This window comes from Arachis hypogaea, chromosome 12 (genome assembly GCF_003086295.3).
Source record: "Arachis hypogaea cultivar Tifrunner chromosome 12, arahy.Tifrunner.gnm2.J5K5, whole genome shotgun sequence".
Lineage (NCBI taxonomy): Eukaryota > Viridiplantae > Streptophyta > Magnoliopsida > Fabales > Fabaceae > Arachis > Arachis hypogaea.
The window spans coordinates 92,327,289-92,352,272 of record NC_092047.1 but is presented as its reverse complement, the minus strand read 5'-3'; the positions used below and the strand labels follow the sequence as shown (position 1 = coordinate 92,352,272).

At 33.1% G+C, this 24,984-nt stretch overlaps 1 protein-coding gene across 1 annotated transcript in view; it reads right to left on the bottom strand.

The window, feature by feature from the left end:
- Positions 1–11,176: 11,176 nt before the first annotated feature.
- Positions 11,177–24,984, bottom strand: part of LOC112727714 (uncharacterized) — a 36,534-nt gene continuing 22,726 nt past the window's right edge. The window contains exons 8-13 of the mRNA XM_072209480.1: positions 22,643–23,473; positions 21,716–22,459; positions 20,682–21,509; positions 20,085–20,161; positions 19,096–19,144; positions 11,177–11,611 (exon numbers count right to left, since the gene is read on the bottom strand). Of these exons, the coding sequence (XP_072065581.1) occupies positions 20,135–20,161; positions 20,682–21,509; positions 21,716–22,459; positions 22,643–23,473 (2,430 nt within the window). The 3' untranslated portion in view covers positions 11,177–11,611; positions 19,096–19,144; positions 20,085–20,134. The remainder of the gene's footprint in view (positions 11,612–19,095; positions 19,145–20,084; positions 20,162–20,681; positions 21,510–21,715; positions 22,460–22,642; positions 23,474–24,984) is intronic.

Genomic DNA, 24,984 nt, shown 5'->3' with positions numbered 1-24,984 from the left:
CATCGTTCATGTTTTATGTCAATTTAGTATTTAGTAAGTTCATTACTCACAAACTTTCATCAATATTCATTAACTTTAATCCACAATCTCATCCAAAATATCAATTTAATCCAATCCATATGTTCACACTCATTCTCGAGCCTAAAAACAAGTTGTCAAACCTCAATTAGGTGTTATGGAAGTTTATAAGCTTGTCGGAAAAATCAAACAGTCAAAAATAGAGTTTAAATGTGAAAACAGGACTTGTGCATACGCATCACCCTTGTGCGTACACACAACTTGAAAAATTTCTAGGCATGCGTACACATACCCCTCGTGAGTACGCACGAGCCTTATTGCCCATTCTGTGCTGTGCACATATACCATAGTGTGCGTGGGCACGCATACCAAAAATTCTGGTTTTCTGCATAATCTCAGAATTTAATATTTTATACTAGTTTTCATTCATTCATATCTTTCTCTATAAAATTTTGATTTCTTTCATTTTTAAACTATTTTAAAGATTTTTTAGCTAGCTTTGATTTGAGATAAATTTCGTACGAATCCAAGCTACGAGTGCCAAGTTATGGCATGCCGAAGTTGTTCAAAATTCTGTTTTTACCAATTTTATCAATTTGTCCACTTTCGCCAAAATTCAGTTCAATTTATTTTCAAACCATTCTAAAACCTCTTCTATGCATTTCAACACTCACTCATTATCTTATATCCATTCCACACCTAACCAAACAAGCTCCAACATAATCATTCCAATTTCATAATTTTTCCATCAAAATCAGACTAACAAGCTATTCATATAATCAAATCCTCATCAATCCAACAACAATTCACTCATGAAAAATTTATCACTTACCGTGACTTACCATATAGGAGATATCTCACTCCACCAATCAATATATTAATGATCATACCACAACATTCATTTATAACCTTAAATCTATATAATCATACATAGCTCACCCAACACACAATTTATACAATTAACTATATCACAATCCATCATCAACATTTTCATTCAACGTTAATCTAGGGGCAACTAACCTAGGTTTTCACATAGTCTTACACAATGCCTATCCAAAATCAAGACCCGTACCTTCGTTGACAGCGGTCTCAACCTCAAAAACTCTTCTTCGGTAATTCCCATCTTCACCGGCTTAAACTCTACCAATTTTACACCAAAGTGATCCAAGGAGTCCAATCCTGTACCAAAATTCACCAGGCTAGGTCCGCTTCACCTCAAAATCAATCTAAACAAGCTCTATTCCATCTAATCACAAAATTTTCACATAATTCATACCATGTTCATAACTCAAATTTAAACTAAACAATGAAAAAATATTCTCTTACCTTATTCTTTGTAGCCTTGGTTCAAAATCCTACTAGAACTCAAGATTAAACATCCCCTAAACATCAAAAATTCAATTTTTTTTCAACACCCAAACCAAAATACAAAATTCAAAGAGAAAAGGAGAACGGGGCAACAATTTTGAGTTTCTTACTAGAATGGCTACATTGAATCAAAGAGCACAGCAAGCGGGACGTGTGGCCATAAACGAGTCTTCGATCGGAGCTATGGTTTAGAAGTTATGGATAAAAGGGGTGATGATGAATAGTATTTTAGGGCTTTTGGTTACTCTCTCCTTCTCTTCTCCGTGGAACTCAATGAAGAAAGAGAAAATGCTGAATCTTGGCTTGTACAGGGGAGTTATGTATGTAGGCTTGGGCCCAATATAGGCCTGGTTCACTTGTTTTAGTTTATTAGTCCAATTTTAGACCAAAATCTTTAAGATTAGTATTTTAATTCGTATTTTAAATATTTTTATTTTTTTAATTATGAAATTTTAAATTTTAAATCCTTTTTGTTCATAATTAATTTATTAGTTAATTATTCATTATTTAACCGGGTTTTACATATAAAGTAAGAAGGAACAACATAGCTTAATGGCAAGAGGAGCATGCAATAACAAGGAGGATTGATAAACCCCGTTTTTAGGGTTTATCTTGTTTTGAATTTAGAGTATTTTGTTAACCTTTTTTCACATTTATTCAATAAAATAGCATAGTTTCATGATTGTCTTCTAATTTGTGCTTAAATGTGAAAACATGCTTTTGGACCCTTGATTTGATAATTTTAATCTTCCTTTGATTCCACTAGATGCCTTGATGTGTTTGCTAGTGATTTCAGATTGAAAAGGGCTAGGAATGGATCAAATTAAAGGAGTGAAGAGAAAGCATGCAAAGTGGAGAAATCATGAAAAGCCAAAGATTTGGGATACGTCCATGGACGCGCACGCGCACTAGACGCATACGCGTGGATTGTCAAAACCCCATGGACGCGTACGCGTGCTGTACGCGTACGCGTCGGTGCTGGCACGTAATTTTTAAGTGAAATTGTGCCTAGCGAATTCACAGAGGCTGTGGGGCCCAGTTTGGAACTAACTTTGGCGCCAAAATGCTTAAAAGGATCAAGGATTGAAGGAAAAAGGGGGACTCCATCATTTTACACACATTAGATACCATTAGATAGTTTTAGCTAGTTTTGGAGTTAGTTTCTAGAGAGAGAAGCTCTTTCTTCTCTCTAGAATTAGGATTAGGTTTAGGTTAGAATTTCTTAGATCTAGGATTTAATCTTTGCTTTCATCTACTTTTATCTTTCAATTCTTTGTTTCTACATCTTGCTCTTCTATCCTCTTGTTACAATTTCCTCTATTTTGTTTCCATATTTTGTAGTTGATCTACTCTTGTTCTCCTTGTTTTCTTTTAATGCAATTTGAGGTAATTCATGTTAATTGTGATTTCTTTGATTATTGTTGTTAATTCTTTGCAATTAATTGTTGTTAGAATTCATTCTTGTTGTCAATCTACTATGCTTTCCTTTTATGCCTTCTAAGTGTTTGATGAAATGCTTGGAAGGATGTTAGAGTAGAATTTTATGTTCTTGGCTTGAGATGGTAACTTAGGAACTCTTGAGTTACTAATGTCTAAGTGATTGATGATTCGTAGCCATTGACTATAGAATTTCACTAATTCAATTAGTGGATAGCTAGGATTTATGGACTTGGATTGATATAGCTCATTTGACCTTCCTTTACTTGTTAGAGGATGATTTAATGGGATTGATCCTTGCAATTATCATGTTGTGTTTAGTGATAAGGATAGAGATCCTTGACCACTAAATCTTGCCAAGACCGCTTTATCATTTGATTTCCATTGCAATTTACTTCTCTTAATTCTCATCCTAAAACCCCCAAAATATACAACTCATAACCAATAACAAGAACACTACCCTGCAATTCCTTTGAGACGACCCGAGGTTTAAATACTTCGGTTATTAGATTCATTAGGGATTTGTACTTGTGACAAACAAATTTTTGTATGAAAGGATTATTGTTGGTTTAGAGACTATGCTTGCAACGAGATTTCATTAGTGAAATTCTATACCATACAAAAATTCTCTCATCAAGGATCTAGGTTCAAACCACATCTTTAACAATTTTAAAATTTTCTCTAGCATGATTCGGTCGAATACTGGACCAGTTGTGAATTCTTTAGTTTATCAGTCGAACCGGTCGGTCCAGTCCGATTCTTACAACTATGTACTCATAAGGTATTTTTACTCGGTTATTGACATCTAATTCATCTTATTACAATATTATTTTAACACAAAATAGATCAATAAAATTACTTTATTACTTTTGCTGCGTATTATGAACACATACAAATCTTTTACAATGTGTCTGATGTAAAAAGAACCTTTGATAAAAATTCATATTTTTGCACCACCAAAGATTTTAAATTGCCAAATAAATTATGATGTTCTTTGACATACTAAAAGTCTCTCAACTCTAGATAATTAGACAAGGTCAAATGTCTGAATCTATAAAATGATACCTGTTTAATAAAATTTAAATATTAGCAGACAGAAAAGAAAAAAGAAAAACATAGTAACAAGAAAAGTATGGTCAAACAACATTTAAGCATGCATGTGTGTGGATCTTGTTGCTATGATTTCTCCTTAACTAAAAGTCAACGATAGACATAGGAAAAATTTAATTAAAACGATAATTAAGACAAACCTTATCTTCAAACATCTATCTTATTTATTTATTGTTCCATTCAAGTCTGCCTCCAATAATTTTCTTTATTGTAATTTTCTTCTATTTGAACTTTGTGAAGATCAGGTGTGCTTGTGTCTCCTGTAGAGAAAATTTTCATTCGAGGACATTCTTAATTTTACCAATACATTCTCCAACAATGGAAATAGAAAAGGGAGCATTTGCATGAGCAAAACCTACGCAACCTTGACAAGACTCTTTGCTATTGAGTATGTTATCAAATTGATCATTCCATTGCAGTTTGATACCTCCATAAATGTCAAGTAAGCAAAGGTAACAGAAGAAGGCACCAAGTTTACCAGACTAAAACACTGTTTAAAAACTATCATTTCAAGATGTTGAAGAATGGGGTGAATTTTAAATCCTTTTTTGCATATGTGATGAAGATCATGCAGCTGATATATATAGAATAAGGTCCTTTATTCATGCAATTCAACTAGGTATCTTTTAAAAATGATACAATATTCAATCTTTTATTACAATAATTTAAAAAAATTAAAATAAATACATCTAAAAATTATGAATAGATTTAATGTGTTTTTAAAATTAAATACACATTTAGAATATAAACTAAATAAAATTAAAATTAAAATTTTAAATTTTAAATTTCTGTTTCAGATTTAATATATTTAATTATTAATATATTATAATTTAAATACATATCTAAAAATCAAATTATTCAAAATTCAAAATTTTAATTTTAAAATTATAAAATAAACTTTAAACCATCTAATTATTAACTAAATCCGTACAAAACACTCAAAGAAGCATAGAAGTAACGTTTGCCCCACATCGAAACCCAGAGGCGCACATGAAAAACTCAGAGGCGCACATCGAGAAGTCATCCTCCGCCGTCGTTCATCCGCGCTACCTTCCTCTTCCGCGCTCATCCTCAACGCTGCCTTCTTCCTTCTCGGTTCTCATTCACAACGCCACATTCCCCTTCGTTAACACTCATCTTCATCACCGCCTTCCTCCTCCTCGTCACCGTTCGTCCGCATCAACGTCGCCATTCATCCACGCCGAAAACTTACCTAAGGTTTGGATGGGTTTCTGACACCATTACTTTTTTTTATCATTCTGTATAAATTTTTTATTTTTTTTGAAATAAAAAATCGAATAAGATGACCCGAAGAGATTTTTCATATATATTGCAATGTTAAATTATTTTTGCATGTGCAATTTCTGTATTTTGGAAGTGTTTCAAAAATATTTTCTGTATAACTTCATAATTTTAGATGTGTTACAATAGTTTTTTAATGTTTAAATTTAAATTTTAGACTTATGATTTTGGATGTGTTTCAAAAATATTTTCTGTATAACTTCATAATTTTGATGTGTTACAATTATTTTTTAATGTTTAAATTTAAATTTTAGATTTATAATTTTGGATGTGTTTTAAAAATATTTTTTATATAACTTAATAATTTTAGATGTGTTACAATTAAAAAAGAAACTACAATTGAAAATATTTTAGTTTGTGTATATAATTATATTCGACCATTCATCACTAGAAAGTTGCAAAACAGATCCTATATTTTATCAAAGGTACAATAAGTAAGGGATTAATTTTTTTCTAAATGCACTTGAAGGTTGTGGTAGGTTTAGAGAAGGGGGGTTGAATCTATGCATTCCTTTTAAGTTGCTTTTATTACCCTTTTAAAATGAACTTTCAATTCAAGTTCTGTTTGAACTCAGCAGCGGAAATTTATGAGACAATTTATTTTGTCTCATGAATATCAGAAAACAGAACTCAGCAGAAAAGAGAAAAACTAACACCAGCATGTATCCTGGTTCGGTTGCCTTGTGCTATGCAACCTACATCCAGTCTCCTCCACAACTATGGAAGAATTTTACTATAGTTAACTGTATTACATACACCCATTTCACAGGATTGACCCAATCCTCTCACACTCAAGTTCTAACCTAACTTGACATTGGCTATGCTAATACCTAACTATTCACTCTTAATGCTAACCCAACTAAGAAAGGGATACCCAACAGGTACAAGATACAAGACACTTAATCAACCTATAGAAATCTGAAATAAACTCTAGGCTTCTCTCTCAAGTGTTTCTCTCAGCCTTTTTCCACTCATGGTTTTTTCATAATCTTTCTCACAATGCCTTTTCTCTCAAGAAATTACAGAAAGATAAACTTAGAAAAGCACATTACAATCAGTAAAACATGAAGGAGATTGACTTCATCAGCAGCCTCTTTGCTATGCGCAAAACCAGATTTGCAAACCTCAGATGCAGTTCTTCAGTATTGGCCGAATGCTCCTTTGAAAGAAAGCATTATCCAAGCAGAGGAACTTCTTAACAGAACACTGTTCTCACACTCTGGTTTTCTCTCCTTGCCTTCTGAATGAACAGCAAGCTCCTTTTATCTCCTTGCATGTTGCTTGGTTCTTCTTCCAAGGTCAACACCTTGAGCCTTGAGCTTCACCAACCCACAGAATCACTTTTTCTCCTTAATCCTCAGAGTAGAAACTTTCTTTCTGACTTCTTCATCTTGACCAAAAGCCATAAAGCAGCAACCATAGAGATCTTCTCATGGTCAACTTGATCTGAGCCCTTGAAAACCAACTTGGTCCCCAAGTCTTGTTTAAGACCGTAGATACACAACAGGGAAGAACAGAAATCCTCTTTTCCTTGTATCCCATTTCGGATAGAGCAGAGGGTTGGGAAGAAGAGATGTAACCGAGTTGCATGTATGAGGAAAATATTTACCTATAACTTAAGCTTGATTTGGTTTGGATTTGTTGAGATGATTTCTGCCTTTCAAGCTTAGTTTCTCTTTCTTGCTTCTTTGATGACTATCTTGGTGAAGAAGCTCTCTCTCTTTCTCTTTCTTACTTTTCTGAAGTTGATTTGACTTGGTCAGAGAGAGATGAACGTTGCTTTTGGTTAAGCAAAAGAGAGGGATTTGCATTTCTGAAACCAGATCAGGCTTGGTTCGAGTATTGGTAAGCATGGCCCGATTTGATTTCTTTGGCTTCTTTCTTTGCTTTTCCTTGGGCTCTTAATTTTGCTTTCAGCCCAATATCCTTGCTGATTGCTTTCTATTCCATTTGGGCTATTAACATTTGGCCTATTAACATTTGGCCTGTAACAATAAACAATTAGTTAACAAGAAGATATAAATAATCAACACTAATTATTTATTTTGCCCAAAAATAATGTTTGTCATCACTAATTGATTTAATTTAGTTAATTTCTTAACTCAACAGCACTGACTTTGAATTCTTTTTTTTCTGTAGATACAAATTGAAATATTGTAGCAGAATAGAAGAAAGAAAAAAACCGTGTTACAAAGAGAGAGAAAACGTAAAAGGCTTAATTTTGTTGTACAAGTAGCATTTTCCTCTTATTCATGTGCTAGTTATGACTTGTCCTTCTTCACTAGAAACTCTATGATCTTGAAATATTTATGTAAAAGAACTCCATTATTCAACAGTTAATGATTCCAAATTCTGCGCATTTTCCAAAAACCAATATGGAAATGTGATGACTTCAATATCAAATTCGGAAACTCTAAGATGTTCAAGGTTCTTGTATTGGTCTTGTATGTGAATACATGCTTTGTAATATAACCTCAACATCATTATTGTTCACTATTAAAGCATTCAAGTTTGGAAATACCTGATGAATAAAAAAGACAATACAGGTTAGGACCTATAGAAGTTTATATTCCATTAATTATCCTGTGAATATATACAACAGCAAAGAATAAAAATATCTCCAATTCTCTAACACGATATATTATTTATCTTCAGAGTTTCCAAAATACTTTTTGTTACATAATGAGTGATTTTTCTTTCACGTAATTAATGATTACCATAAGATAATCAAAGAGAAATGACATTAAGTTACTATATTATTTGACTTTAAGAAAAAAATGACAGCTACACTAAATAAAAATAGTGAAGTTCATAATTCTCATATAAATATTATCAATATAGTTTTCTTATGAATATTTAGCAACACAATTCAGCTACTTTATCTTATCTAATTAGATTCCTTACACAAAAATGAAGAAAGACGTGGAAGTTCTTCAACTGTTAGTGGCATACGAATATTAAGAGCAATGCAAATAACTTGCCAAAAGAAAAAAAAATTAAAATAAATATTTCTGTCATTTTACCCAAGTGACAATTAATAAATTAAAGGTGGATAATATGTATTCAATCAAGTTGTTCCCTAATTCAATTTTTTATTTTCATCATGTCATTTGACTCATGCTAATATGCATGGTTAAATTTCACAAAATGACATCATTTTTTATGGTAGGCATCAAACAACACGAAGTAAGAAAATGTGTTGGGAAATAACATGATGCATGTGATGTGATGTGGTGTGTTGAAATTATATGAAATTTATATCATTCTTAATTAGGATCCTAACTATATATCTTTTATGATAAACATGTTATTTATTTTACAATTAAATTTGGACATCAATTTGAGCTTTACTGAAAATTTTTGCAGAATTGTTTTGTATTTGGATAATAACTTGAGTTATTGGTAGTGCTATAACACATGTTTCTTTGTCTTGTAGGAAAATTAAGAAAATTACTTGCAAATCTTATCATACCTGAAATATCAGGCATTCCAAACACACAAAGCATCGCTACTTATTTGGAGTTATTAAAGCCTATATTTGGTGAAGCCGCCAATTACTTAATGTGAAGAGTCCCTTTTATTGCATGATATATCGGATTCAGATAACATAGTTTGTAGTCCATATTATGATCATTGTTCTTATGTTGAACCAAGTTCACCGTGTGTTGCATAGGGGACATTTCACATAGAGGGTTATTTGGAGAGGAAAAAGATTAAGTGTGTGTTTGGATTACGGTTTGCAAACTGAGAGTTTTGTATAAAATTGATTTTGTAGAATTGATTTTGATCAAAAGTGAGTTAGTATTAACGTGGTTTATGTTTGGTAATTCTTATTCAAAATGGATTATAGTAAACTAAATATTGTTTGGATTACATTGTTCAAAATCACTTTTAGATAAAAAATTACAAAAAAGGACATGAATTTAAATAATTATTTTATGTTATCTTATAATTTTATTTTAAATATTTAAATAAATTTTAATATTTTTTTAGTACTCTCAATATTTTTTAGTACTCTAATAGAATTAATAGAATTATAATACAAAGTAAAAAAAAATATTCCATACAAAAAAGAAATAACAATAACAGTAAAAGAACTCATATAAAAAAACAGAAATTTTATAAAAAATAATAATATACATAAGAGAGTATTAGAAAAAAGTACTATAAAAAAAATAAACATATGAATAATGAAGGACATAATTGGTACATAGAACCTAAGGTTCAATCTAACGTGAAAAGGTGAACGGAAAAGCTAGAATTTTTAGCTTTTGGTAAACCTGGGTTGAAAGCAAAAATCACTTCTGCGTTTACAGCATAAAAATATTGCCAAACATAAAGATGAAGCTTTCAAGAAACTCAAACGAGCTTCTCTCTTCCCCAACGCAAATCCAAACACACCCTAAGAAGTCCACATTAATTCAGCCAAAAACTTGAAAATCAGATAATAATTAGATGGAAAAGAAAGAACTTCTAAAAAAAATTCAAAACTAGACAATCAAAACATCCAAAATTAAAATAAAAAAAAATTTGAAAGTGAAAAAATAAAACTAATTTCAGGCATTAAATTTAGGATTTAGAGTTTATAATTTTGGATTTAAAATTTAGAATTTAGGGTTGAGGGTGGCTGACCGGTGACGACAGCAATAAGGTGGCGGGCGACAGTAGTGGTGGCGGATGGTTGGTGGTATGGGTGAAATTATAGTATTAGAAAGATGGAAAAAAAATAAAAAGGATGAAAAGATAGAAAAAGTATAGGTAGCTAACTTTTCAAAAAATCTAGTTTTTAAATTTTAAAAAACTAGGTTTCCGCTAAAAAAACACGCGCCTTTTCACTTCACCTTTCTCACCTCTCTTATTGCTGATCATCACTCGTCATTCTCATCACTAGTGTTTGCTCTGTCAGTGTTTGCTCTCCTCTGCTTCCTCAGCGCCTGTGCCTCCTCTGTTAGTGTGATCCCAACCGCCTTGACTCTGTCGTAGTCGCCACGACATCGCTACTCTACCCCTCCGAATCCTCTTATTGCTGTACTGATTGTGCCTTCTCCTGCAAATTCACTCGCCGAATGCCGTGCCTTCCTCCTCTAACTCCTCTTGTTGCACCGCTGCCGCCTCTCTCACCAAATCATCTCGTCGTGCTGCCGCCCAATCCTTCGACGTTTCGATCACTTTCTTTGCCAAATCTTTTTTTTTTATCTTCTTCTTGTAGGTTTTGGATGATTTTTTTTTTACTAATTTTGAATGTGTCATTCTCTTAGGTCTCGGATGTAGCTTTTTTATATGTTTTTGAATATTTATTTTTCTTATGTTTTGGATGTTTTTTCTTTTTAGATTTTATATGTAACACATTGTATTTTATTATAACAAAATTAGATCAATAACCGGAGTATTAATATACAACATGGATATTTCGAATCTCATGAAACCCTGGTTTACAATCTCCATTATATGCAAATATCAAAGAATTGTATACTATTTACAATTGCTTGAATTAATCATGAATTACATGAAATTATGATGAAGTTACTTCACAATCATAGACCTTTGTCAATAGATTCAGAGCATCCTCACATTTGTGAGAGACTTCAGCCAAATGAACGTCATTAAACCACTTCTGTATTGCGGACATGAACAACAACCAAGAACAAAAAATTTTATAACAAAAGGATCAAAAGTTCTTTTTTTTCCCCCTTTATTCCCTTTTTTTCCTTTTATGCACATACCAAAAGATCAGAATTTTAAAGTTGATTTAAAATAAAATAAAAAGTTCAATTTTAATCACAACACTTCACCGTTAATAAAGAGTAAATTCAACATGCTTCACTATTTGGGTATGCTACTTTACCATTATTTTTATCAGTTCCGTCACAACAATCTATATATTATGGAAATAGAGTTAAAAGAAAAAAAAAATACTTCCTTCAAAAGTAGAGGCCACTAATTTATTAATTTTAACTTTATTATAAAGCAGACAACACTTATAAGCTATTGTTAAAACAAAAGTAACAAAATCTTATAAATAATGTGGACTAAAAATAAATTAGAATTGATGACAAATTGTAATGAGCTAGAGTATTACTGCATAATCAGCCAATATATCATGCAAACATGCACTGGCAGCAATTATTCTTTATTATTTGGATTTATGTTGACAATTATTACCACCAATAAACACAATAGAAATAGTAAACATGATGACCACCTTCAATTTCTCCATAAGAAAGTCAGCCTCACTGAGAACATCTCTAGCTTTTCCCACAAAAAATTTAAAACAGGAATCATATGCTTCAATGTCCCTGTTAACATCTTCAATCTCCTTATCAAGAAGCTTTTCAGACAATACACTCATACAGTCAAGACACAAAGACTGCTCAACCTGGGATGGAACAATTCAATTACTTTGAGTTTCTGGTCAATTTTTATGAAAAAAATATATGTATCTAAATAAAGATCATTTGATATGATAAATTTATTATTATTAGGTGAAAAGAGAAATGTATCAATGACAATTGCAGAATACAAAACATTCTAAAATTAAATATTATTTCTTCTTTATAAGTTTGAGTAATTTCTAATTCAGTTTTTTTTTTTTTTTTTTTTTGGTGGAACTAATGAATTTGCAGTTTCACCTAATGATTGCATTTGAGAAAAAGATCCAGATTGTTTAGATATCCTAATAACAATAAACTAAGCTTTGAAATTTGTAAACATCTTGCAAAGAACCCCAAGGACAGAAATGTAAGCTCTTATTTCCAAAGAGCGAAAATTCCCAAGTGTGCAAATTGTGCCTATATTCTTTATCAGTAACATATTTAAAGACATCTAGGTTTGGGACAAAATTTACTATCTCTGGCACCTGAAGATCTCTCACACTTAGAGGACATGTTATCGATAATACAAAAGAAAGGAAAAAAGCTAAGTATTAATAGATACTAAATAAAAGAATCATGTTTTAAATCAAGAAAGATATCCTTCACATGTGATACCCGTACACTTTCAGATAGTTCTAAGTAAATAATAATGGCATAAAGACAATTTCTGAGAATGGATAAGCAGTAAGATTATTTTCCATTCTTCACAAAAATAGTATTTGTTAGAGTATAATTAGGATCAATTAGATTAATTAGCATCAATTATAATTATTTAGTATATCTGTTATTATAGGATATTATTTCTTTATTACTTTGATTCGTCTAGCATCTATATATAGCCTCGTATATTGTATCATTGGTCACCACACTAAATAATAGACCTTACTTTCTTCAGTTTAGTCTCTTGTTTCTAACATATTATTAGAACCTGTTTTCTTTTTCTCTTCATGAAAATTAGTTTATAATTCTTTTTTTTTCTCTTCCGACAGTATTCTGTTCTTATTTTCACTCACTTTCTTGACATTTTCCTTCGTCACTAACCATACCATTGTCTTCGTCTCATCGTTCAAAGTACACAACGCCCAGCCCTGTCTCCGAATACTGCTGGACGCACCGCTACAAGGTCATTGTTCGCTTCCATGGTTTTTCTCTCTCTAGACGCTTCTAGCACCGTTGGATCTGCGGCAATGATCAATGATCCAGGAGCCTCACATGTGTCAAGCATCAACGCCTCCCACCAACCCACATTCCAACCCGCGTGTCACTCGGCCCGACCCGATGGTTTGACCCGCATGCCAAGCCACTCGTTGACGTGTCTGCTGACGTCGCAGATAGTAGGACCCCTCCTAAGATTTTTTTTGTGAGATCTTTCCGATTTTTTCTTCTGCTTCCTCGTTTTTTCTCTAATATTGCAGTTTCTTTCCTTTCTTTGTCTCTATAGAAAAATTAGATGTTTTTCAGCCTATTCCTGTTATTCTCAATGGCTTTAACTATGTTCATTGGGTTAAAGTTATGAGAAGATTTCTTAAAGTGTGCAAGTTATGGTGCTATGTGACTAGTGATGTTGTTTGTCCTATTAAGCCAACTGTGACTGAACAATCAAAAGATGGGACCTCCAAATTTAAGGAGGATGTTGAGAAATACTTTGTAGAGAAATTGAAAGATTAGAATAGTAAAAATATCAAATTGTCACTTGGTTTTGCAACACCTTTACTCCAGACATTAATTTACAGTTTGGACATTTTGAAACTGCTAAAGAAGTATGAGATTATTTGGCAAAACGTTACACCATTTCTGACCTCTCCCATCAGTACCACCTGCTAAAGGAGCTTCATAGCCTTAAGCAAGAATGTGGACAAGCAATTTTTGATTTTCTTGCTCAGATAAAAATTATTTGCGATCAATTGATCTCTTATGAGCCTGTTCTTAAAGATTCAACTGATGCTAAGGCATATGAGGATTATCGCAATTAAACACGTCTCATATAGTTTCTTATGGCACTTACTAATGACTACGAGCCGGTTAGAGCTTCTCTTCTTCATCAGAATCCTGTCTTGAAGATGCCCTTAATCATATTAAGTCTGAAGAAACACGCCTAGGATTGACTCACTCTATGAGTGAGACTGCCTTTGTTGTCACAGACAGAAAGGATAAATTTTGTGAAAACCGTAACCGTTCTGGGCACCTTTTTTCAAATTGTCCTTCTATTAAATGTCTGAAAATGCAAACAGAAAGGTCACTTTGGCTCCAATTGTCCAAAATTGTGTTGCCATTATTGCAAGGTCTTAAGACACTTGATTACTATCTGTCCTACTCACCCACCACATTCAGATCAGAATAAGTATCATTCTTGTCCAAACTACTCTAAGAATATGCCTGCTTCTACTGTTGTTGCTGCTGCTAATGAATCCACCAACTTTGCTTATCTCAACCTACCTTCTGTCTCTCCATCCGATATTGAGTCTCTTCTTAAGTAACTTCTTTCATTCTCCGCTGCTCTTTCCACACCTCTAGAGATTATAAATGGCATTTTGATTTTGGTCGTTTTAAGCACATGTCTCCTTTGTATCATCTTTTTTTCAAATTTGTCTACTACTACAAATACACCTTCTGTCAATATAAGGGTTTTATTTCTGATGAGTGGATATTTTATACGCTTTTTGACATCATTTTCATATAGTTTTTAGTAGTTTTTATTTAGTTTTTATTAAGTTTTTATAGGTTTTAGTGTTAAAATCACATTTTTGGATTCTACTATGAGTTTTTGTATTTTTGGGCAATTTCAGGTATTTTCTGGTTGAAATTGAGGAGCTGGAGCAGAAGTCTGATTCAGAGACAGAGAAAACACTGCAGATGCTATCCAGATCTGACCTGCCTACATTTGAAAGAGCTTTTTTGGAGCTACAGAAGTCCAAACAGAGCGCTCTCAACAGCTATGAAAAGCTAACTACCAGAGTTTTCCAGCAATATATAATAGTCTATACTTTGCTTCAGATTAGAAGACCCAAAACTGGCGTCCAATGCCAGCTACCTGCTCCCTTCTAGACGTCCAGTGCCCAAAGAGTAGAGCCCAACGTCCAAAGGCCCAGAAAGGACCCCTGGCTGGCATCCCACGCCTAAGAGACCTTAATGCACATGGATTTCATCAAAGCTCATCCTAAACACTCACCAAGTGGGCTCCAGAAGTAGATTTTAGCACTAAATAGACTGTTTTACCCTTACTAGTCATCTGTTTAGTATTTAAAGGATTAACTTTATGTAATTCAGAGTCTTTTAGACCACTTTTCAGAACTCTCCGATTCAGGAGAGCTCCATACACATTTTTATCTTTGTTTTATTTTGAGTATGAGTTTCTAAACCTCCTAGGTTGAGGGGAGGAGCCTTGTTGAGTCCTATGAATTAATTAAAGTACTATTTCTTCTTCTTCGATCCGTGTCTGATCTATCTCTAAGATGTATATCCCGATCTTCATCGTGATGAACAGGACGATCTGACAAATTAGCTATATTCATCACATTAAGACGAGCGTGCCTGACAAACACTCGTGTCTACTTGGGTTCGTGTGAATACTTGGCTGGAAAGCACGAGCCAACAGCTATGGATTTACATCTCTCAGACGGTTAATCCACGATTTCATTGGGGACTTCTCGAGACATCAGTTCAGCCGATCTCCGGGGAGATTAAGGTCTTCGTGGTATAGGCTAGATCCAAGAAGCAGCGTTCTCTAATTCGAAAGATTCTACCTTGTCTGTGGAGTTTTTAGTAGGATCGCCAAGAGAATGGATTGCTATGCACTTCATCCTCTATTGGATTGAATACCAAGGGCCCTGGCGTTCTTTTTGTAGCAGAGGAGATCAAAGACCATTGGAATGGCTTTGATCACTTACAGCCTGCCATAGAAGAAGATCATTCACAAGCAAAGAAGACGGTAGTACCAGAGTTACTTCAGAAAAACAAAGCAACTCCAACTCTCAACTCTATTCCCATTTGATATCTTTATTAGTTATATGTTTTCATAGTTTCACAACCAACTCCTTCTGATTCCGCCTGACTAAGACATGCAAGACAACCATAAGCTTGCTTCAAGCCACAATTCTCGTGGGATCGACCTTGACTCACTCAGGTGTTACTTGGACAACCCAGTGCACTTGCTGGTACTGCTGCTGTTGTACGAAATAGTGTGGGTTTTGCGTACACGCACACCAATTTCACAGTAAAATCTTAATCTCCCTGATACTTATTTTACTCTAAAATTAAAGTTTAATCTTATCTTTGTTGGTCAACTTGTTGATCTCGATTTTGATGTCAATTTTTTTATTTTGGTTGTCGTGTGCAGGATCATCAGACGGGACAGATCATCGGGACTGGATGTAAGGTCGGAAGATTGTTTGAGCTTGAGAATCTTCAAGTTCCTTCTACGTCAAATCTTTGTGTTTTTTTTTTCTGTCTATTCTTCACTTATGGCACCGCCGTCTTGCCCATAGCTCCTTAAAAAAATTTGCATCCTCTTATGTCTAAGGGTGTTTTAGGTCAAGTTAATAATGAGTTTTTTTATTGCATCTCTTGTCAAACTGCAAAACAACCGGCTTTAACTTTTTATAATAATTCATTGCTTGCTTGCTCTCCTTTTGGTCTTATTCACTCTAATGTTTGGGGCCCGCTCCCACGGTTTCTATGGGAGGAGTTCGATACTTTGTCGCTTTTATTGATGATTATTTACGTTTTACTTGGGTTTATTTTATGACTAATCGACATAAGCTGCCTCAGATTTATATTAACTTTGCCACTATGATTAAAACTCAGTTTTCCAATGTCATTAAACTTTTTCGTCGCGGTAATACTATGGAATACCGTAACTCCAAACTTTTAAATTTTCTTGCTAAACAAGGTACTTTGTTTGAGTTTTCTTACTCTAGTACATTTCAACAAAATGGACAGGCTGAATGCAAACACCGTCACATTCTTGACTATGTTCGTGTAATGCTTATTTCTTCTTCGTGTCTTGAGCATATTTGGGGTGAAGCTGTTCTCTCTGTTGTCCATGTTATCAATAGACTTCCTTCTTCTGTTCTTGTTAACATTACTCCCTTTGAGTGTCTTTATCATACTTCTCTAGATTACAACTCTCTGAGTTTTTGGTTGTGTCTGTTTTGTTCTTCTTCATCCCTATGAACATAATAAACTTGAACCTCGGGATCGCATGTGTTGTTTCCTTGGTTAAGGCATTGAACACAAGGGTTACCGTTGTTGGGATCCTATCTCTCGACGTATTCGTATATCTCATCATGTTGTATTTTGGGAGTATCACATGTTCTCTAATTTCTCCTCATTTGTGTCCATTCCCTGTACTCAGTCACCGTTTTTCACTAACCCTAATATTGATCTTTTTCCTAGCGATGATTATACAGGTTTTATGTCAAGTCATCCTCTCGAGCCTCTCATTCTTTCGGCTTCTCCACCTCCTGATAATTCCATACCGGACGATGATCTTGCCCTTGCTACCATGCCTCATCCCTCCACTCGTTTTTCTAGAGTAAGAAATTCACCTCGTCATCTTTTTTTATTATCATTGTTTTTCTACTATTCTTTGTCACTATGAACTTGAGTCATTCTGAGAAGCCTGCATCAATCTTAATTGGCATCAAGCAATGCAGGAAGAAGTCCAAGCATTAGAAAAAGCACACACTTGGGACTTGGTTGATCCTCCTTTTGATAAAGAAATTGTGGGTAGTAGATGGGTATACAAGATCAAGACTTGCTCTGATGGTTCTATTGACCATTATAAGGCATGATTGGTTGCTCAAGGATGTATGTAAGAGTATGGTATTGATTATGAAGAAACTTTTGCTCCTGTTGCTCATCTCACTTCTGTTTATGCTCTCGTTGCTATTATTGCGGTAAAAAAATGGTCTCTCAATTAGATGGATATGAAGAATGCTTTTCTTAATGGGGAATTAAAAAAGAAGGTCTATATGAAACTAGCTCCGAGATATCCTTCTCCTTCTATCAAAGTTTGTCTTCTTTATAAGATAGTTTATGGTCTTAAGCAAGCTCCTCGTGAATGGTTTGAAAAGTTTAGTATCACTATATGCAATCTCGGTTTTACTTGCAACCTTCATGAGAATGCTCTCTTTATTCGTAAAAGTGAACGTAGAGTTGTTCTTCTACTTTTGTATATTGATGACATGATCTAGCTGGAGATGATGTTGATGGTATCATTGATCTTAAAGCATCCCTTCACTAAACTTTTGAGATGAAAGATCTTAGTTCTCTCAGTTATTTTCTTGGCCTTGAAGTTATATCCTCTTATGACAGTATCTATCTCTCCCAAGCTAAGTATGCTTCTGATATTCTTACTCGAGCCGACATTACCGATTGTCACACTGAGTCTACTCCTCTTGAGCTTAATGTTCGGTTTACTCTTATGGATGGCACTGTTTTGGATAATTATACTCTTTATCGATAGTTAGTTAGAAGTCCCGTTTACTTCACTGTCACACGACCAGACATTGTCTATCTAGTTCATGTTATTAGTCAGTTCTTGTCATCTTCTCCTACTACTCATTATGTGGCAGTTTTTCGCATTCTTTGCTACATCAAAGGCACTCTGTTTCATGGCCTTTATTTTTCTGCCCATTCATCTTTAACCCTTCAAGTGTACTCAGGTGTTGATTGAGCCGGTGATTCCATTGATAGTCGCTCTATTACTGGTTATTGTTTGTTTCTTGGTGACTCTTATTTCCTGGCGAGCCAAGAAGTAAACGTTCACTGCTCGATCAAGCATCGAAACTGAATACTGTGCTCTCGCTGACACCACTGCTGAGGTTGTCTCGATTCGTTGGCTTTTCGAAAACTTGGATGCCCCTCAGTCGTCCCCAATTGATGTTTATTGTGACAATACCAATGCTATTCAGATTGCCCATAATGACATTTTTTATGAACGCACCAAAATATTGAGATTGATTGTCACTTTGTCCGATAACGTCTCCTTATTGATGCTGTTCGTCTCGTAGCTATTGGGACTTTGGACCAGACTGCTGATATCTTCACGAAGGCTCATCATTCTACTCGTTTTCGGACTCTAGTGTCCAAACTCAAAATGGTATCCTTAGTTTCCACTTGAGTTTGAGGGAAAATGTTAGAATATAATTAGGATCAATTAGCATCAATTATAATTATTTAGCATATCTATATATTTATTGTAGAATATTATTTATTTATTGTTTTAATTCTTCTAGCATCTATATATAGCCTTGTATATTGCATTATTAGTCACCACACTAAATAGTATACCTTATTTTCTTCAATTTAGTCTCTTGTTTTTAAGAGTCTTACAACTTTAAAGCATTTGTATCAAAAGAATAACACAAAAATCATGTCAAAACTTGCATAACACACAACAAAATATTTTTAATCAATACAAATTGGAGATATAAGCAATTATGTAAGCTTTTAAAAAAATAAAAAGAAAAAAATCACAAAAACTCACATGGACATAGCTTCATTGGGATCGAGGCATGATGAACACCATTCAAATACTGTCAAACAAATCATTTTTCCAAAGTCATAGCCATTAGTTTGTGAACTTAATAAGTTCAAAAGGGTATGATAATTTTTAATAATAACAACATATAGTAACTTACAAAAGAAATCTGGATATAGTCAAATAACAAAAAGATAGTTATATATCATGGTCAAATCTCATGTATGAATTTGGACGTAATATTCACAATAGTGACAGAGGTTAAACATACCAGATACAGAATAATTGTCTAAATAATTTATAATTGTAAAAATTTGGAATACTTAAATTATAAAATATTAAAAAATTATAGTTAGAATAATAAACATTAAAAATTGCAATAATTGTAGAATATTTGAATGTCTTTGTTTAGCAAAAAAAAAAATCAATTCATAAAGAATAAAATAATACTAAGTTAAGTAGATAAGAAAAAAATTACAAAATTCAGAATTTATAAAATTAATGAAATTTTGGAAGGGTTTTGTGGGTTTGTGTTTATTTTATTGAGTTTTTTAGTTAGTGAAAATTTAAGAAGGCCAATTATCTGAGTTCATCTCATCTATTAATCCAATATGTTATATATTATTACAATTGAGTTTGGATTTGAATCCAAATTCTCTAAGATAATTGAGTTAGGAAACTAAAAATATCAACCAATTGAACAACTAATACTACATATATCAAAACTACTAATTTTGTTTCAAAAAATTGGAGGGGGACGAGGAAGGGGGTGGGGGGTGGGATGGCCCCCATTTTCTAATTTATTATATAAATGTATAAAATATATGTGCATGTTGTGCGGTCAAAATATAGTTCTTTTCGAAATTGAAGGGTGAGAAAAACATTCCACTATAAGATAATCAAAATACTCTAGATACTAACAAGAATTTGCTAATGAACTGAGAAATGTGTCCAAATGGTATTCTCAATAAGTTGCGATTCAAAGAAAAACTTACTTGCACATACATACTGCATGCAAATAGAGGGCTTGACTTTGCAGAAGACCTTAATTTTTATTAGAATGTGAGACTACCTATTCACAAAACATAATAAAATCAAAATATATATCTGTCCTTAGTATGTAATTTCTATTGTACGGTTTTTATCAGTTCACTATTTTGATTTAAAGCCTCTATAAACGTACTAAATAGCAGAAAGTTAGAAGATATATATAGAAAGGAAATTTAAACTAGTCTAATTGTCTTACATATATATGTAAATTTTATAGTTAGATAAAAAGAATGAGAATTTTACAAATTTCTAATGATAGTGTATGCGATGCAAAAATCACAATTAATGAATTTTTTAATTAAGACTATGCTCTATATATTAGTCATGATCATGATTAGTAGCCTTCTTCCTACTTACCACTTAATCAGAGATTCAGAGTAATGCAAAAGGAATAAATAAAAAATAAATAAAAATGAAGGGTATATAACTGGCAGACTTTATGATCCTTTAGCTACATATGACACACTTGCAACAACGAGGATTTTAACTTTGAGGGAAAATATAAATAAAGTTAATGGTATAGTTTCAAATTTATTGCATACCTGATTATCTTTGAATAATTGTTCAATAGTAGTATTAAGATCACCTTTCCACTGCTTTCTTTGATTTTCCACTTCAACTGTCCTCAGATATGGTGCTATAATGGATCCTGGTGAGAAAACCTCAATTTGAGGACATGCTTCGACAATGAACCGTATCAAAGACGGGAATATGAGTGCATGTTTCCCATAGCAAAAGCTTCTCAAACTAATTAGAGTAGAGAGTTGTAAGTATTCCAAGTTCTCAAATATGATATCTTCCTCTGCTCCTTCTTCATCAACATTCACAACATCCATTATCATCTCACAATTTATTACTATTAACTTTTCTAGTTGCATTAAACTTTTAGCAACGGAGGATGTTATCAAATGAGTCATCCCCTTGCAGTTTTCAACATACAACTCTTTCAAACTTTGGAATGACACTGAAGATGACACCACGCTTGCCATATTAGGACAAGCGATAACACTTAAAGTCTCAAGATTTTGAGTGGCAAGTTGATCAGATAGAGATTCTTCGTGCCAAATATGTTTGAGATGCTCCATTTCAAAAAGCCCCAATTTCCTCACTTGTTGAGCAATCCTTGTACTGCAATGAGCACTTTCTTCAACAGGAAACAATGTTTGCATAGAACTTTGTCTTACTTGAAGAGTCACTATATTGGGAAATATTTGAAGCAAATCATTCCAACAAATAAGTTGTGTGTCATAAAGGCATTGCATGCGAAGAAATTCTACTTTCGAAAATTTAGCTTCTTTCATATGACCATTGATCATCATCATTGCATCCTTGCCATTTAGTGCCAATTCTTCCAATGAGTTGCCGCTTAGCTGAAATACCAAGCACCCAAAGGAAAAAAAAAAGGAAAAAATTCTCATTTAATGTCAAAAATAGAGTGAAAAAAAATTGTCCTAGTTTGTTTTATTTTGTTTATTTAAAAGTATAGTCCTAATTTATTTTGATCAATGCATATGAAGATAAACACAAAGTCATAATAAAACATAGCAACAATAATGTAACCAAGACTAGTGAGTACCTTTTCAATAGAAAAGAGTGCTTGAGGAATAGGCGGCGAATCATTAATTTCTTCTATCTGATGATGCTGTTGAAGACTTGAATGGTTGAAGGTAAACATTTGTAGTGCCTCACAGCGATATACATTTAATGTCTTTAATGAAGGGCACTCTAAAGTAAATCTTCCCAAATAGAAACTCTTGAGTTTTTTCAGTCGAATAAATCTCAAGAAACTCAAGTGAGGAAAGCTAAAGTTGATTTCAGTTGATTCTTTCTCCATTGAAACAATTTCTTTAACTCCACAAGACTTTATATTCAACTTTTCAATATATGGGAGATCAAGGCATACTGAGAGTGGAAATAAATACAACAGACTTTTGCACTTAACAACATCCACTGTGCACAAGTTTTCAAAACTAACAATTTCGCAAGGATCTGCATTCCATATGTGCCTTAACTTTAGTAAGCTAGACAAGCTTAATTTTTTCAATTTGCTAGCTTGTTTCACCATTGCTCCATTAGACTTCATTCCTTTCACATCAAACAGTGTTACTAATGAATCACAATTCCGTACTTCCAGTTCTTCTAATTCATGTAGAACTTGCAATGTGTTTGACGTAAAAAGAACATCTGACAAAAACTCACATTTTTGCACCACCAGAGATTTTAAATTGCCAAATAAATTATGGTATTCTTTGTCATACCAAAAGTCTCTCAACTCTGGATAATCAGACAAGGTCAAATGTCTGAATCTACAAAATGATACCTATTCAATAAAAATTAAATATCAATGGACATAAAATGGGAAAAAACATAATAACAAGAAAAAGTATGGTCCAATAACATTTAAGAATGCATGTGTGTGGATTTTGTTGCTATAATTTCTCCTTAACTAATAGTTAATGATAGATATAGTAGAAATTTAAACTAAACCAAAATTAAGACAAACCTTATCGCCAAACAACTTGTTTATTGTTCCATTCAAGTCTCCTTCCCAAAAATTTTGTTTATTGTTTTCTTCTATTTGAACTTGCTGAAGATCTGGTGTGCTTGTGTCTCCTGTAGAGAAAATTTCCATTCGAGGACATTCTTTCACCAATACATTCTCCAACAGTGGGAAGAGAAGGGAGCATTTGCATGAGCAAAAGCTACGCAACCTTGGTAAAGACACAAGTTCAAGTTTCTCCAAGCTGGAGAATGCAATTTCTCTGTCTTTCTCATTTTCATTTGTATTCACTATATCTTGTAGTAAATTGCATGACTCAATTTTCATTGTTGCGAGGTTGACAAGACTCTTTGCTGTTGAGCATGTTATCAGATTGATCATTCCATTGCAGTTTGCTACCTCCAAATGTCTCAAGTAAGCAAAGGTAACAGAGGAAGGAACCAAGTTTACCAAACTAGAACAATGGCCGACAGCTAACTGTTCAAGATGTTGGAGAACAGGGTCAATTTCAAATCCTTCTTTACATATATGACAAAGGTCATGTAGCTGAGCTAGATTAAGGTCCTTTAGTCGTGTGCTAATTGTGACTTGTCCCTCCTCAATACCAATGCTTTGATCATGAAATATCTCTACAAAAGAACTCCATTCAACATTTAGTGACTCCAAATTCGGCGCATTTTCCAAAAACCAATATGGAAATGTGGTGCCTTCACTTTCAAATAAAGACACTCTAAGATCTTCAAGTTTGTCGTATTGATCTTGTGAATACATGCTTTGCAATATAACCTCAACATTATTATTGTCTACTCCCAAAACTTTCAAGTTCGGAAGTACCTGTTGAATAAAACAAACCAAATATGATTATTTTAGAGATATTTTTATATACACTAATACACAAGATAAATAATTGATTACCAAAAAATAATTAAAGAAAGAAAATATATAATAAAAACACAAGATAAATAAATAGCTATAATCAAATATGGAGGGAGTAATAAGAATTTTTAATATATATATATAACCTCCAGTATTTAACTATTTATAGATATTGTACTACTTTCGTCAAATCACTCTTTCTTCTATTTAGTTAAATTACAACCATTTCGATTATTATCCTGGAAACCTATAAATATAAACCCACACGTGATTAATGAAAAGGATTTAACTACCCAAATTACTATTATAAAGGCAAAATAATTAAATAACACATGTTCATGTTCAAAATATGAATCTAATTATTACTTATTACCTATAGTTAATTAAGTGTTCCTATATATTTTTCATTAAAGAAAAAATTAAACTGGTACATAACAATTCTTTTTCTACTAATAGACATTTAGTAACCTAAAAAATCAACTTCTCACCAAACAAAAAAGTTTAACAAAAAATAACAACAATGAACAAGTGAGAGTAAATGTACTCGACATCTTTTATTTCTATAAGCATACAGCACTTTCTTCCTATATAAACAAAAATAAGCTAATCTTGACTTAATACCCTCACTATTAGTTATATTATATATATTGATTTTTTTGAAAAGTAAAATTATATAACTAATAATATCATAAATATCAAATATTATTTTTAATAAAGAAAAAACAAGAGACAAATATACATATGCCTATATACTTTAGTAGCTATATTTTAAGTTTACAATATTGCATTAAGAGAATAAATTACTAAATACAAAAATTTTGATGATTATATATCAAGATTTAAGATATATAGTTTTTCTCTATTCTACTAATATACTGAAATAACGAAATAAAAAAATAATTTTAAAATAAAGTATTATTTTGATCTTAAATGACTAGTGATTAATTAAAACATGAAACAATACATGCTCAAATAAGACATGTAAAAAATAATTACTAGACTTAGGGGTGTGCATGGCCCGACCCGGCCCGAAGACCCGGCCCGGTCCCGAACACTTTAAGGGCTATTTTGCTACGATTTCATCGGGTTTAGGGTCGGGTAAGGGTCTCAAAAATAGACCCGGTCATTATTTCGGGTCGGGTCCGGGCCATGACTCGGGTCACCCGAAGTCGGCCCGGTGGCCCGGTCATCATACACAATTAATAAAGGTAATGTAGTGTTAACGGCCCAGTTTTCACCCGGTTTTTACCTGGTATAATCGTGGCCCGAAAGTGTATAGGTTTCATCGGGTCTAGAGTCGGGTTCGGGTCTAATAAATAGGCCCGGTATATATTTCGGGCCGGGTCTGGGTCACATCAAACCCGGTTTCACCCGACCCATGCACACCCCTAACTAGACTTTGAATTCAACTACCTTCTTTTTCTTTCATGTTACCAAACTTTTATATTACTATGAATAATTATTTTTTA